This window comes from Magnolia sinica, chromosome 9 (assembly GCF_029962835.1).
Source record: "Magnolia sinica isolate HGM2019 chromosome 9, MsV1, whole genome shotgun sequence".
In the NCBI taxonomy this organism is placed as follows: Eukaryota; Viridiplantae; Streptophyta; class Magnoliopsida; order Magnoliales; family Magnoliaceae; genus Magnolia; species Magnolia sinica.
This window is the reverse complement of record NC_080581.1, coordinates 4,413,081-4,427,789: the sequence shown is the minus strand read 5'-3', so window position 1 is coordinate 4,427,789 and position 14,709 is coordinate 4,413,081. Positions and strand designations below refer to the sequence as shown.

Sequence of the window (14,709 nt, the reverse complement as noted above, 5' to 3'; positions counted from 1 at the left end):
TAATTCACATGAGGCTTAGACCTACTAACTTGGTCCTTGCATGTGTGACACAATCAATCTTTAGGTGGGCTTGGGCTCAAGTAATCATAGCCCAATGCCACATGGGCCCACCTGGTCTAACCTGACTTTTTATGTACATGTGTTGTATCATACAAATCTGTCATTTTAATCCTTAAGCAATCATCTATCTTTAATGTGAACCATTGTTTTCATTCTCTAAAATATTTATATTTTTTGTGCATGCATGGCCCACTTGTTAAACAGATAAATAAGGAAAATCCAATGGAGAAATAGGGATTTAAACAAATTTTCAGTTCGGGCCGTGCCTTAGGTCCTAGTCTCAGGTCAGTGCCAGGTCTAGCTTGGCCCCACCCAAACATAGGGGATTGCAATCTCTAAGAATTGTCTTAAGAGTATTTAGACACACTTAGATGCACATAAACCCACTTAACTGCACGTAGGGCCTGTAAGACCCGTATCTTAATCCGTACCGTTCCGTAGACTTCTGCGGTCCTGCCGGTTAAATCCGGCAACTCTCGACCTGTAATCGGCATTTGCGCGCAATTCTAAGTTGCAGCCTTAGATCTAAGTCGGCTCAACTCGAAACTTGTATCTTAGCGACTGCGCCATCACCGTGGTTCCAACGCCGCGACTCACGTACCGATCCGATACCCAGGTCAGAAGATGTGGACCCGCATTCATTTCGAGGAAAATGTCGCGCATGCGAATTTCGAGAGAATCTCTACAACCTATCCCATCAATCAATCAATCAAGTACATACCATATCACAAGCACAAGCAACCCATCCCTTTCCCATTCCTAAAGTCAACTCTCTCTCTCCACTCGTCCTTCTTTCAACCAAAATTCAACCAAGCCCATACCTCAACCATCCCTTTCTTACAACATTCATTCCACCCATACCTTATCATCCCATCACTTCTCTCTCCCTCATTTTTCAAACAATTTCCCAAGCAACCAAGAGATCCAACGTCCAAGCCCCCCCAAGGAGAAGATAGGTATGGCCCACTTCCCTATCCCAAAACCCCTCATCCACACCATCATAACTTCATCATTCTCCGTCAAGATCGAAGCTAAGGAGCCTAGGAGTCCAAGGAGCTAAAGAAGAAGGCCAATAGGTGGGTGATCCACTGTTGATTTTCGTTTGAGGGCCCACTTGTGGTGGAACCCATCTTGATGTATACGTGTACATGGAGGGGCCCATTATGACGCCCCAAACCCGGAAACCAGGTTCACAAAATTTTCAATTGCCTAATCCGGTGCCGACAGCCTCCATAGTACCCCATTCTCGGCTCCCAGCGCACATACACTAGATTCCGATCCTGAGATCCTATAAGGAGGATTTTTCAACATACATTTAACTCGTAATAAACATAACCACAAGTTTACCCAAATCACACTGGCAACATCATCATCACATATCCACTAATAAAAATAGTTGAATACAATACTGAAAGGAAAATACATATATCGAAAATCAAAACTCCAGAAGATTGCTGCACTCTCCAAGCTCAACGCTGCTGCAACCTATTGTCACATGCACGCATCTATCGTGCATAAGCTTATAAAAAGCTTTGAGGGTGGTGTAAGTGTGTGCGCAAGATAAGTGTCAAGCGCACAAATACAACGCCATAATCATACAATGTCGGAAATACTGGCAAGATCATAAATCATAAGATATCAGAGTAAGCTAAAACATATTGGTAAGTCCATGAGTCACAATATCAGAGTACAGAATGCAGATCATAATGAGCCAAATATCAGATGTCGAGGATGTAATATAATATGTAAATCCTAACGAGCCACGAATACCATCAACCTCATCTAAGCCATATAAATGCAGAAACATAATAACCCAAAATACTGAATGTTGCGAATGCAATGCAAATGAAATAACTAAGCTAGAGTGAAGTCGAGATGATAGTACGCAGTATCACAGGCTATGAGGTCCATCACAAGGGACTTCTATCCAAACCAGTCTCATACCTAAATTTGGATAGTCAGACTCAATGTAGTAGACTCCTGATCTCAGGTTGGTAGCGCGCCCCAACCGAAATCCTGGCCATTGCAAAGGTACACGTAACAAATATTTGCACACCACCAGCCTAAGTAGATAGTGAATGAATGAATGAATGAGTATGCAACTCTTGCTCAATAAGTCTACATATTAACACTGTACATCACTGGGATCATCAACGGGGTCTAGTACACTCTACATGCAATCGCGCCCACTAAATGCGCAACCATGCAAGTGGAAGAGACCTCACCATCCGCCTGACCAGTAGTCAACTAATATCTACCCGGCACATCGATAGTGGACCCAATCACGAGCTGGTCAAATTCAGCCTAGCTATGCCCACTACCCTCAGGCGGGTAAGGCTGCACCCATTCCCAACCAACCACGACATAGTGGGAGATGAGGCCTACTGGTATTCGGCACTCGGGTGCTCATGTATCTACTCAGTCTTGACGTTGGGGCGTCTCCTGGCCTTGGAAGTTTAAGACTTTTCACCCAAGGCCATCTATGGCAGCCCAATGCTAGTAACAGATTTCTGGTGTCCCATCTGACCAACCATAATATGCCTTTGGAGGCCACGACCCTGATGTCACTAGGGCATACAGTAGTCATATCTCAAAATACGAGATGCATGAGTTTTACAATCCAGTCATGTATTAATCCTGCGCATACCGTGCGCTCATGTGAGACAATCTCCGCCTATCAGGGAGTCTCATAACAATCTGCCCAATGACATATGTAATGGTCAACCACATCTCATAAAAAATATGCAGATGATGCGTATGGGCATGTATCATGATGCTATACTGTCACATACTCATAATCAGCCTCGACAATCGGAATCGCCCTAAGAAAAAGTCACAATATGGATATTTAACCATCATTGCTCATCAATGTAGACATTTAACCAACATTGCTCCCAAGGAGTGGCCCACATAGAGCAAAACATAAAGTGGGCCCATGGTCGCATTATATGGGCCTAATACACATCACTATGGGCCACATTACATGGGTCTAACACACATCACTATAGGCCACATCAAATAGGCCAAAAATACAAATAGGTGGGCCCCGCACATGGGCCAAAAATACATCATGATGGGCCTTGCCCGTAGGCCACAAACATCACAATGGGCCTTATCCATGGGCCTCGAATACATCACAATGGGCCTTGCCCATGGGCCTCAGATTCAAGCAGGTGGGCCCCATCATATCGGCCTTAAATACAAGGCAAGTGGGCCCTATCACATGGGCCTCAAATATAAGGCAGGTGGGCCCTATCACATGGGCCTCAAATACAAGGCAGGTGGGCCCTATCGCATGGGCCTCAAATACAAGGTAGGTGTGCCCTATCATATGGGCCTCAAATATACATCATGATGGGCCTCATGGATGAGCCGCACCAATAGGCCTCAAGTGAGCTTGGACCACATCAAAAATCATTTCAATAGTTGTAGGTGTAACATGTGTATCACTGTACACTATCATTCCACGGGGCACATGGCCCACTAATAATGATCAGCATCATCCAAACATTTCCAATGTAAATCAGTACCATCCAAACACTGTCTATGTAAATCAGCACCATCCAAACATTGTTCAGCGTTGTCCAACACTATCTGGATGGTGTGGAGGAAACAAATACATCACGTGGGCCCTATGGTGGATGGATGGTTTGGATCCAACATATACCACACGTGGGACCCACAGAACTTACTAACATCAGTCCAGCAGTGGGTCCCACCATCTGGACGGCTTGGATATAACATGCACATCACGTGGGGCCCAGAGAACTTGCTGACGTCAGTCAGCAGATGGGTCTCACCATCTGGACGGCTTGGATATAACATATACATCATGTGGGGCCCACAGAACTTACTGACGTGGGATAAAATATGTGTGTGTGTGTGGTGGGCCCCACGTGGGACCTACCTTTAATGCCTACAAGTTATATCTGCACTGTCCAAATCTATCTGGACGGTGCCATGAAGGACCGCCTAGATGTATGTGGACGGTGGGCCACTGAAATGTATGTATTTTATCCACACCGTCCAGACGGTGCCATGAAGGACCGCCTAGATGTATGTGGACGGTGGGCCACTGAAATGTATGTATTTTATCCACACCGTCCAGATCATGGACAGTGGGAACCCACCAGCATGTCCTGTGAGTTTGACCATGAGGGATGTGTTATATCCCAGCCATACATCTGGGACCCACCACTGATGTACGTGATTCATCCGAACCGTCCATCCATTTAGTGAGCTCATCCTAGGGCTTGAGAAGAAAAATAAAACAGATCTAGCTATCAAGTGGACCACACTGCCATAAACAGTGGGAATGGAACGTTCAACATTAAAACCTTTTGGGTCACAGAAGTTTTGGACCAATATGAAATTTGTTTTTTTTTTCCTTAGTTCAGGTCTTTGTAACAAACTGGATGGAAAATAAACGCTATGGTGGCCCATTAGAGTTTTAACAGTGGAAATCATTGTCACCACTGTTATTTGTGGTTTGGTCCAAATGATCTTTTGATATGATTCATTTTTTTTTTCGATAATACTCTAAAATGATCTTTAAAAATAGATGAATTGTGTAATCGAAGCGGCCCATGTGATGTGGCCCACTTGATGTATTTGAGGCCCACATGATGCAGCCCATTTGATGTATTTGAGGCTCACATGATGCAGCCCATTTGATGTATTTGAGGCCCACATGATGCGGCCCATTTGATGTATATGAAGCCCATTGGTGCGGCCCATTGATACGACTCACTTGATGTATATGGGCCCATTGGTGCGGCCCATATGATGTGGCCCATTTGATGCATATTGGCCCATTGGAGCGACCCACTTGATGTATTTGAGGCCCATTGAGACGTATTTGAGGCCCAATGTAATGTAGATAAGGACCATGAGTGAGGCCCAATGAGACGTATGTGAGGCCTTTGTGTAGGCCGAATGTGATGTATATGAGGCCCATTGCGATGTGAGATTCCACGATGATGTATGTAATGATGTTTACAGCGGCCATGCCTTGGGAGCAATGATGGTTTGACGTCCACACTGTAAGAGCAATGATGGTTAAATGTCCGCATTGTAATTCTCCTTAGGGCCTATTGTTAGGCCCACACTTGTAATGTGTAGGCCGTCTAGGCCCATCTTCATTATGAACAGAATCCATCATCATATAACAGGTTTAGTATAGTTTCATGATTCATACTCATACGCATCATATGTATACTTGATATGAGGAGTGACTGATCATAGCATATGCCTTCTGGCAAATTGTTTATGGGTTCCCTGATAGGCGGAGTTGCCCCACATGAGCGCACGGTACGCGCAGGATTACTGCATGACTAATAGTGTAATTCATGCACTTCGCATTTGTATGACATGATTACTATACGCCCTAGCGACATCAGGGTTGTGGCCTCCACAGGCGCATCGTGGATGACAGGATCGGATACCGAAAATATTGTTACTAGCATCGGGGCACCATAGATGTCCCTGGGTGAAAATTTATAAACCCAATGGTACCAGAGAATGACTCCAACGTCGAGACAGAGTGGATACATGAGCGCATGAGGGCCGAATAACAGGAGACTGCATCTCCCACTGTGTCGTGGTCAGTTGGAAAGGGGTGTGGCCTTACCCGCCTGAGAGTAGGGGCATTGTTAGGCTGAGTATGACCAGCTCGTGAATGAGTCCACTATCGACATGCCGGATAAGTATTGACAAACTATTGGCCAGGCGGATAGTAAGGTTTCTTATGCTCACTTGGACTGCGCGCCTGAGAAAGAGGCAGTGTCATTTGGAGTGTATAAAACCCCGGTGATTATTCAGAGTAAGAACTGTACTGATATTTGATGCTCTAGTGATGAGCTGCATTGATATGTGGATTTGAATGAGAATTGACATGCTTGAGTTGCATCTCGCATCGCATGGTCTTGATATGACCGATAGCATTCATATTGTCCACCGCATAGCCTTGGAACGACTGATTGCATTCATGCACTCATCAGCATGATTCCGCATTACTCTGATATTATCTTTTGAGCACGTTCATATTACGCACACACTTACACCACCCTCTAAGCTTTCTATAAGCTTATGCACGATTGATGTGTGCAAGTGACGCCAGGACGCAGCTATAGCTTTACCACAGTAGGAGCGTGCAGTCGAGCTTCAAGAGTTTCCATTATCATTATCTTGTATTTCCCTTTATACGCATTGTATCTTAAAGTTTTTAATTATAGTAGATTTTGTGATGGTGTTTTTGTGGTTATTGTTCGTAGGTTATGCTTATGGTTATGCTTATTACGAATCAAAATCATGTTTGAAATACTCCTTATAGAATCCTAGGATTGGAACCTGGTGTATGGGTGTCGAGAGCCGAGAATGGGATACTACGGAAGCTATTGGCGCCGGATTCGGCGATCGGAAATTTTATGAGACCGGTTTTCGAGTTTGGGGCATGACAAAGCCTGTTTGTTAAATTTGAAATCCGAAGCCTGAATTTGAATTCTAAATTTGAAGTCTGAAAACTAATGGTGAATCTAGAATAACTTGTTTGTTAACTAACATCTGAAATGTTTGAAATATATTAATTTGATACATTTATCCATATGAAACAATTGTGATTGAATCCGCACCTTTAAAAACTTTATGAATTTCACTGAAATGTTTATTTATCATTCAGCCTATTAAAAAGGTCACAAATAGTTAGATGAAGAGATGACATAAATATCAACATGATCCAAAGCTTTTATGGCCTAAAAGAAATTTTAAATGGTCAATTACCATTGTTTCCTGTACAAAGGTCCATCTAAGATTTAAAGTTATTATTATTATTATTATTATTATCATACCTTAAAATAAGTTTTCAATATAGATGGACGGTACGATTGACTTAAGCTTTGAATGTGCATTTTTTTCAGATCATGCTTTAGAATGACATAGAAAAGTTAATAGACAGTGTGAATCTAACATATAAATCATGGTGGGCTTAGAGAAGTGCCCCATGTTAAAAGTTGGGATGTGTATAATGCAAGAGAAAATCTTTGTCACAGAGGATAATTTTGAATTAAAAAAATAATAATAACGAACACATTCTTAATTCCCCATTAAGCTAGATTCCTATCACGAAAAAATTTCGGCATAAAATGGTGGAGTGCTTTCCTTCTCCTTAATTAACAAACACTACTAAACATGGAACATTTTTCCAATTTGGCATTAAGTGCAAAAATTCAACTTTAACAAACTAGCCCTTGGGCAGACTTTTGTACCATGCACAGATTTTTACTGGTTCTAGCCTCTACTTTTGTAACGTCAACTTGGTGGGCCACCACTACTGATGGCGAATCCCAGTAGATTGTAAAACATATCATGTGGTATTTGCCTATGAATCTAAAGCGTACCAAATGGACTTTCCCCTCCAATGGCAGGAAAAGAAAAGGTTACACGACTTTGCTTTTAACGAAATCCAACGGTCTGGATCTTCTCTCCTCTAATCCCGTATTGACTGGTCTTTAGCTTACGAAGTTTGAAAGGTTTTGATGGCGTAAGGAAGTGAAGAGGAAAAGGAAGTTTGCTTTTGTTGGTGCAAGGAACTGAACAGCAATCACATGACACTTGGCCCCCCCACATCTTTTAAGTATACACAAGTCTCCAACTATGATAAGTCGACCCATGGTTCAGTAATTGGGACCGTTGGTATGTTGTGTCCTACCATGGATAAGACCATGCCTACAGGATATCCTGGATGGGACAATCTTAGCCTTTGATTTTTTTTTTGAATTAAAAATAGATGGTCGCGAAGGGAAGTACAACTCCACAGTCAACTGAAGAGTTTCTCAATCCGAGATATTTTTGGGCATTTTGCACCATTGAGACCCAGTAGACCAATGGTCTGGATTACTGTGTAACTGGCCCTGCTTCTCAGAATTGAAAGCCTATCTACACTTGCAAGGATGTGGGCCACGCCTGATGTACTTCAAGGGTTAGGATTTATCTGTAAGAGAAAGCAACCGCGTGTTTAAGTAACAGTGGAGATGTGTCCCAACATGCAGGATAGTGGAAGAATAAGGATGACGTGTAGAAATGACTCGGCGAATGACTCGGATCGGGTCATGCCGAGTTGTGCCGAGTCAACTGGGTAGGGGTGATCCAACACGAGTGACATAGTAGAGAAATTAGGCAAATGTGTGGTTCTTCAACCCGAGACGGTGCGGCAGTTACCGTAGGGCCCATCATGATGTATGTATTCTATTCACGCCGTCCATCCGTTTTTCCATATAATTTTAGGGAATGAGCCTAAAAATGAAGAAGAAATGATTCTCAGGTGGATCATACCATAGAAAACAATGGTGATTGAATGCCCTACAATAAAAAATTTCCTGGGGCCACTGCAATGTTTATTTGTCATCCAACCTGTTGAGAGGGTCACACAAACCTAGATGAGGGGGAAAAAAATTAATACAAGCATCATCTAAAATCTTTGTGGCGCATTAATGGTCAACCACCACTATTTCCTATGGTATGGTCCACGTGAGAATTGGATCTTCTTCATTTTTGTGCTCTTGCACTAAAATGATCCAGAAAAACGGATGGACGGCGTGGATATAGAATACATACATCAAGGTGGGCCCCAAGCACCTAATCCGAGGTGATCCTTGCAACATGGTCAAGATCATGTTGTGTTGTAGCTGGGAAATTACAATAAAAATCCCTTAAAATGCCAAGCCCACTTGATGGTGGGCCGTACGCTGCTAGAAGGCAGCATGAACAGAGATTGAGCATTACAAAGATAAGGATTCTCGCAATTTGGTATGGATGTGCATAGTGATTTGGAAAAAGAAGAAGAACTAAGAACGAGATCAGCAATGCTGGATCATGAATGATGCATGGCCAGAGAAAACCTTTGCATGCTATGCAAAGATGAATACTGAACTTTTCACATGTGGGTCCTTTGTTTGATAATCAAGACCATTACATGCCTGTTACATTGCCTGAATTTTTCACATGCCGATTACATTGCCTGTTAAGTTCTATCTTGAATCAATCTGCCCAAAAATGTCCCAAATCAAAAGATCTCGGCAACCAATGTTAGAACAATTTTAACTTGGCCTTGTTTGGATACAGGAATTCTCAGAAAAATAATAATTTTTTCCTTGATGACATTCACGACTCTTTCAATTGCAAATGAAACTGTGGATTCCATGTATTAATCACTAGGACAAACAGCCTCTTGGAATAGCCATTTACTATTATAATAAATTATAAAAGTGTAACGATTACATATTATAAATTATAAAAGTGTTAGGATAGCCATTTACTATTGTAATAAATTATAAAAGTGTAATAATTACATATTATAAATTATAAAAGTGTAATGATTACAAATTATAATTCCATTTTTTAGCAACGTATTGTAAATTTACAATGATTACATTTGTATTTCACCACCTGATTTGTGTTTAAACAATCACTATAAAATAATAATGATAGTGCTTTAATGCTACAATATTATCGTAATTTGCCATCTAAACAGGCTTATCTACAATGGGCAACCATATAGTGATCCAAAAGCATGTGGAGCTATAATGAAAACGTGTGCTAATTCCATGATGCAACTTTCTAATGATTCAAAGACATGTAGAGCCATGATGAAATCCTTTATATCAATTTAGCAGTCTAAATGCAGTAGATCTTTTTACATTTCCACTTCAATCTATATAAAATTGCACCGCAAATCATAATAGACCAAATAATAGTTTTCCAGATGGACTCGACCTTGCATTTCATGTGAACACCATTTCATTTTATCATGCCTACATCTTGGATTCATGAAAAACACATCCTCAATGTTTTCCAAATTCAAATTTGTAGTTTCCCCATCAGGAATAAATGGCCTTTATCATTCTTTTATAGACTGCTGGTAACACTGCATTTAACTACAATTTGAAAGCTGAATAAAATTCGTCACATTATATAGAGACAGCTCTACATGTACAATTGATGGTGACCAATGACCCTATCATTCCTTCATGAAAAGAGTCGAAGAAGACACCAACCCACCCCAGCTCTCTCCACATCACCAATGCCAACATAGTAGACTCCAGACTCTTCTTAATCTCCTAATGAACTGAGGAATGCCATCATCCCATCTTCCTTGGAAGACTAGAGTCCTTATTTTTAGCAGCCTTCTCTCCCAAATTTCAAAAGGGGGAGATTAACGCCTCAAAACTGCATATGTTATCATCATCTCATACTATAATAGCATATAATAGGATTTCATATATATACATAAACATAGAACTATGTCTCATGGTGGGCCATAGGTAGACACAAAAATATACATTTCGGATCATAGAGAGGGCCTTTTGTGTTTGAGATCTTATTGGGAGAGTATGGGAGATTTTCTTCGTTTTTCTTTTTTTCTTTTCCTTTTTTTTTTAATGGGCCATGTTGTATGTGTAGGGGTCAGGTGCGGGTCATTGATGGGCATGTGGTGGACCACACAGAGGGTCTCCAAAAGGGCCGCTTGCGCTTGGGGGCATGTGATTGCTCTGTTTCTGTACGCCTCAACATCTCCCACATCACCTGCACGTCTTGGTATCCACATGTCTGCACATCATTATGGAGCTTCAGAAGCCCACCACCTGCGAAGGAGAGAAATCAACAAAGCTGTCACCTTCTTGCTAATTGCACATGGAGCGGACTGCACATCCCCTCTCTTGCAATGGGAAGAGAAAGGTCTTGCAGTGAGTCCACTATGCTTTGTTTAGAAAAAAACAAAAGACAAAACTTCAATGCTCTGGCAAAGTGTGATGGTTGATACACAAGCATTTAGATATTACATACAAGTATTCCAAATTAAATCGCTCGGGTCCCAGTTGTATCATGACCTGTTTATTTTAGCTCATGTGATTTCCATGGAACTGTTAAAAGTGGAGCTATAAACAGGTAGATATAGGTTGGTGCTGCAATATCTGTACCCAACATCCAACTTGAACATTGGATGGAGATGTGTGTATAGATATGGATATTGTCTAAAAAAGTCAGATACGGTCAGGCAGTTCGGTATCCGACTAATATCTAATAAAAACAACTAAACAAAGTTAAATAAATAGCTATTAAAACTTTTTTTAAAAACCCAAAAATATAAAAACAATTCTCATAACATATTAATATTAAGCAAAAAGTCTTACCAACTTTAGTAAAAGATAAAGTCAATCACCACAATCGGTTCACATATCAACCTCAACATCCATGCCAATGAAAGTTAACCCCATAAAATTTAATACATCATACCTTAGTATTTTATATTTTAATTAAAAATATTATCAGTTGAGTAAATTATGAAAATACTCTGTTACCATATCAACCTCATCATCCATATCAATGTAAGTTAAACACCATAAAATTTAATATATCATACCTTAATATTTAATATTTTAAGTAAAAATATTATTAGTTGAGTAAATTATGAAAATACTGTGTTACCATATCAACCTCATCATCCGTATCAATGTAAGTTAACACCATAAAATTTACTATATCATACCTTCATATTTAATATTTTAAGTAAAAAATATTATCAGTTGAGTAAATTATGAAAATACTCTGTTACCAATTCAACCTCATCATCCATATCAATGTAAGTTAACACCATAGAATTTAATATATCATACCTTCATATTTAATATTTTAAGTAAAAATATTATCAGTTGAGTAAATCATGAAAATGCTCTGTTACCATATCAACCTCATCATCCGTATGAGTGTAAGTTAACACAATAAAATTTAATATATCATGCATTAATATTTAATATTTTAATTAAAAATATTTTTAGTTGAGTAAACCATGGAAATGCAATTGGGTGGTTGGGGAAAAGCAGATATGCCGTCCCACTGAGAAAGACAATCCGATAATGCCTTCCCACTTAGAAGTCATTAATCCGATAATTGGGTAATTAGTAAAATTTCAGATAATCCGATAATTGGGTAATCAGTAAAAATTCAGATAATCCGATAATTGGGTAATTAGTAAAATTTCCGATAATCTGATAACTGGGTAATCAGTAAAATCTTTTGAATTCGATAAAATTCAGCTGTTAAAGTACCACAGTTCCATGTGGAACTATCCCAATAGAGATCTGTTATATGTGGCCTGATCTTTAGGCATGAATTTCGAATGTAGCCCACCAAATCGAAAGATCTTATCAAGAACACGCGTTCCATATTGGCACGTGTGCCTGCGTGTGGGTTCCTCGCGCATGTGGGATTAGCAAGCAGTTCGAACCGGCTGTGACGGACCATCTCGAAATGAATGAAACCAAACAAGGGTTTCTGCTAACATGCGCTGGTGGAGTAAACGAGTTCTGGGAATTTTTTTATTTTTATTTTTAAAACGAGTTCGACGAAAGACTTCCCAAAAACCGAAAGGCAACCGAAAGGCATCAGCCTAGGATGCGCCGGTGGAGATGACATCTAACAACGACCCGTTCCGGGGCCACCGCAAGAGCTAACAACAAAAGGCATCTGTAACATGAGCAGAAGAAGTACTGTTTTTAAGGAGAAAAAAAAATAAAATAAATAGGAAATAAATCTCCGTATAAACAAACGATAATTCGGATGAGACTGAGAATTGCTGAAAATCAAATACGGCGAAAATAACCACAAAACGGAAAGCTCGCTAACATGCGCAGATGGTGTACTCAACCGCTTCCAGCTGAAACCCCTCCAAAAAAGGGCAATATAGAGGCATAAGAAAAAAAAAAAAAAAAAAACTTCGGCAAGCATTCGAGAACAAGGGGGGAATGATGCTGCTAGCGTGCGCTGGTGGAGCATGGCGCTTAGCTAGATCCAATCATTCGGCGTACCCCGATGCACACGTGGCAGATCATCTAGGGGGCCCAACCATGGATGGATGGCTTGTGGTTAAGAAATCACGCCTATAAGACAATCCAAGCCCTCATTTTCTTCACTTCACAGCACATCTCCGCCGTTGCTTCGTAGGCCACTGATCATAGTGAGAGGATCGTCCGATCTGTATGAATCTTCAAATATCCCAACATCCATGGTGGGTCCCAATAGATGGATGGTCCTGATTAATACAGCAACCTGCTGCGTGTAAGGTCCAGAGATGGCTCTACGGTAATCTGTTTCATCCATCATCTACTGCCAGTACAAAATGAAATTGCCAAAAAAAAAAAAAAAAACTTAAAAAAAGGGAAACGAGATCGCGCACTCGCTAACATGCGCCGATGAATGCCTAAACGATCAACGGACCCCAGTAATCAGAACTCAATAATCGTGCGCGAAAGCGCCACGATCTCACTCAGATCACCCCGAATGCAACTCCGTTTCAGCGCAGCAAACTACAGGCGCACATTAGATAAAACCACCTGCCACATTTAAGATGGAAATACAACTCTAAAATGCACCGGTGGAGACCTCGAGCGCAAGCCACTGCCAGTGCAAAACGAAATTCCAGAAAAAGAAAATTCAAACAAAAAAAAAAAAGAAGGAAAAGAGATCGCCAAACTCGCTAACATGCGCCGACGGAGAACTCAACGATAAACAAATCATAACGATCCCAAAACAACCCCCGTGAGCAAAACGGCCACGATCCTACTCAGATCACCCCGAGTCCAACTCAGTTTCAAAAGCAGAGCGCAACCGGCGCACGTTAGATCGACCCCATCCAAACGACCCTAAAATCTCAATCTCAAACACAAAACAATCGAAAAAATAAAAATAAAAATCCAAAACTCGTACCGTTTTTCCGAGCCCGAACTCGAGCCGAGACGGCGATCCAAACCCTCCGCATGGGGAAGATCATCTTCTGCCACCAATCCATAACCCGAACCCGAATCTTCCTCCGGCGGGTCGCAACGATTCGGACCGCCCACGTTCGATACCCAGCCAGACCTCCCTCTCCGCCTCCGAAACCAGATACCGAGTCGACTCAGCCCCGAAGAGAAAAATCCCGTACCCAAACGACGGTTTTGTAGTCGCGTCCGCAGTAAGCTGAAAAGAGGATTTCTCAGAACCTGGAAAACACGTTTCTCGTTTCTCGCGCCAGACGGCTCGCGTCCGTACCTTCCACCCAGCTTCCTCCCTCTCTCTTTCCAGTATCCGGTTTCTTCTATTTTGATGCGGTAGAAGGAGCAGGTAACCGACACGTGTCGGTCGCTACTTTTTCCCCCACGCACCGGCTTTCCTTTTCTTCGAACCGCGACACGACAGCAGCAGCGGCTCGTGTTCTCTCTCTCTGTCGGTCCATCGCCTTTTGGACTCGTTTGGACGACGACGTCTCTTGGCTTTTTGGTAGAGTGTGACGTGGCATAATCTAGTTGGTCCATCTGAGTTGATTTCTGCTCTCAGATATGACACGTGGCTTTTTCTTGGGATGAGAGCCTGGTAGGTAGTTGGGAAGTCGGCCTTTGCTTTTATTTTTTGAAACGACTCTTCGGGTTCGTCGTAATCGGCGATTTGGAGAAAACAGAAAGCTATACGGCAGCTGTAACCTAAGTTCTGGTACGTTTATTCTATCTTTGCCAACGTATAAGAAAAAAAGTATCCTAACAGTGAATTTGTGGGCCATACTAACATTGATAGTTTGAATAAAAACCAGAGCCTCAAACTCATTTGGTGGGCCACAAACAT

At 41.5% G+C, this 14,709-nt stretch overlaps 1 protein-coding gene across 2 annotated transcripts; it reads right to left on the bottom strand.

The window, feature by feature from the left end:
• Positions 1-10,267: 10,267 nt before the first annotated feature.
• On the bottom strand, positions 10,268-14,441 carry LOC131256705 (uncharacterized). Of its 2 annotated transcripts, none has more exons than XM_058257701.1 (2): positions 13,819-14,441; positions 10,268-10,697 (listed from the first exon to the last, which is right to left on the bottom strand). In XM_058257701.1, exons 1-2 carry the CDS (start codon positions 14,403-14,405, stop codon positions 10,673-10,675), a joined length of 612 nt encoding a protein of 203 aa, XP_058113684.1. In that variant the 5' UTR covers positions 14,406-14,441; the 3' UTR covers positions 10,268-10,672. The 2 variants fall into 2 exon arrangements, with proteins under 2 accessions (XP_058113684.1, XP_058113685.1); XM_058257702.1 differs by lacking the exon at positions 10,268-10,697 and adding an exon at positions 12,567-13,218.
• Between the last annotated feature and the right edge of the window lie 268 nt (positions 14,442-14,709).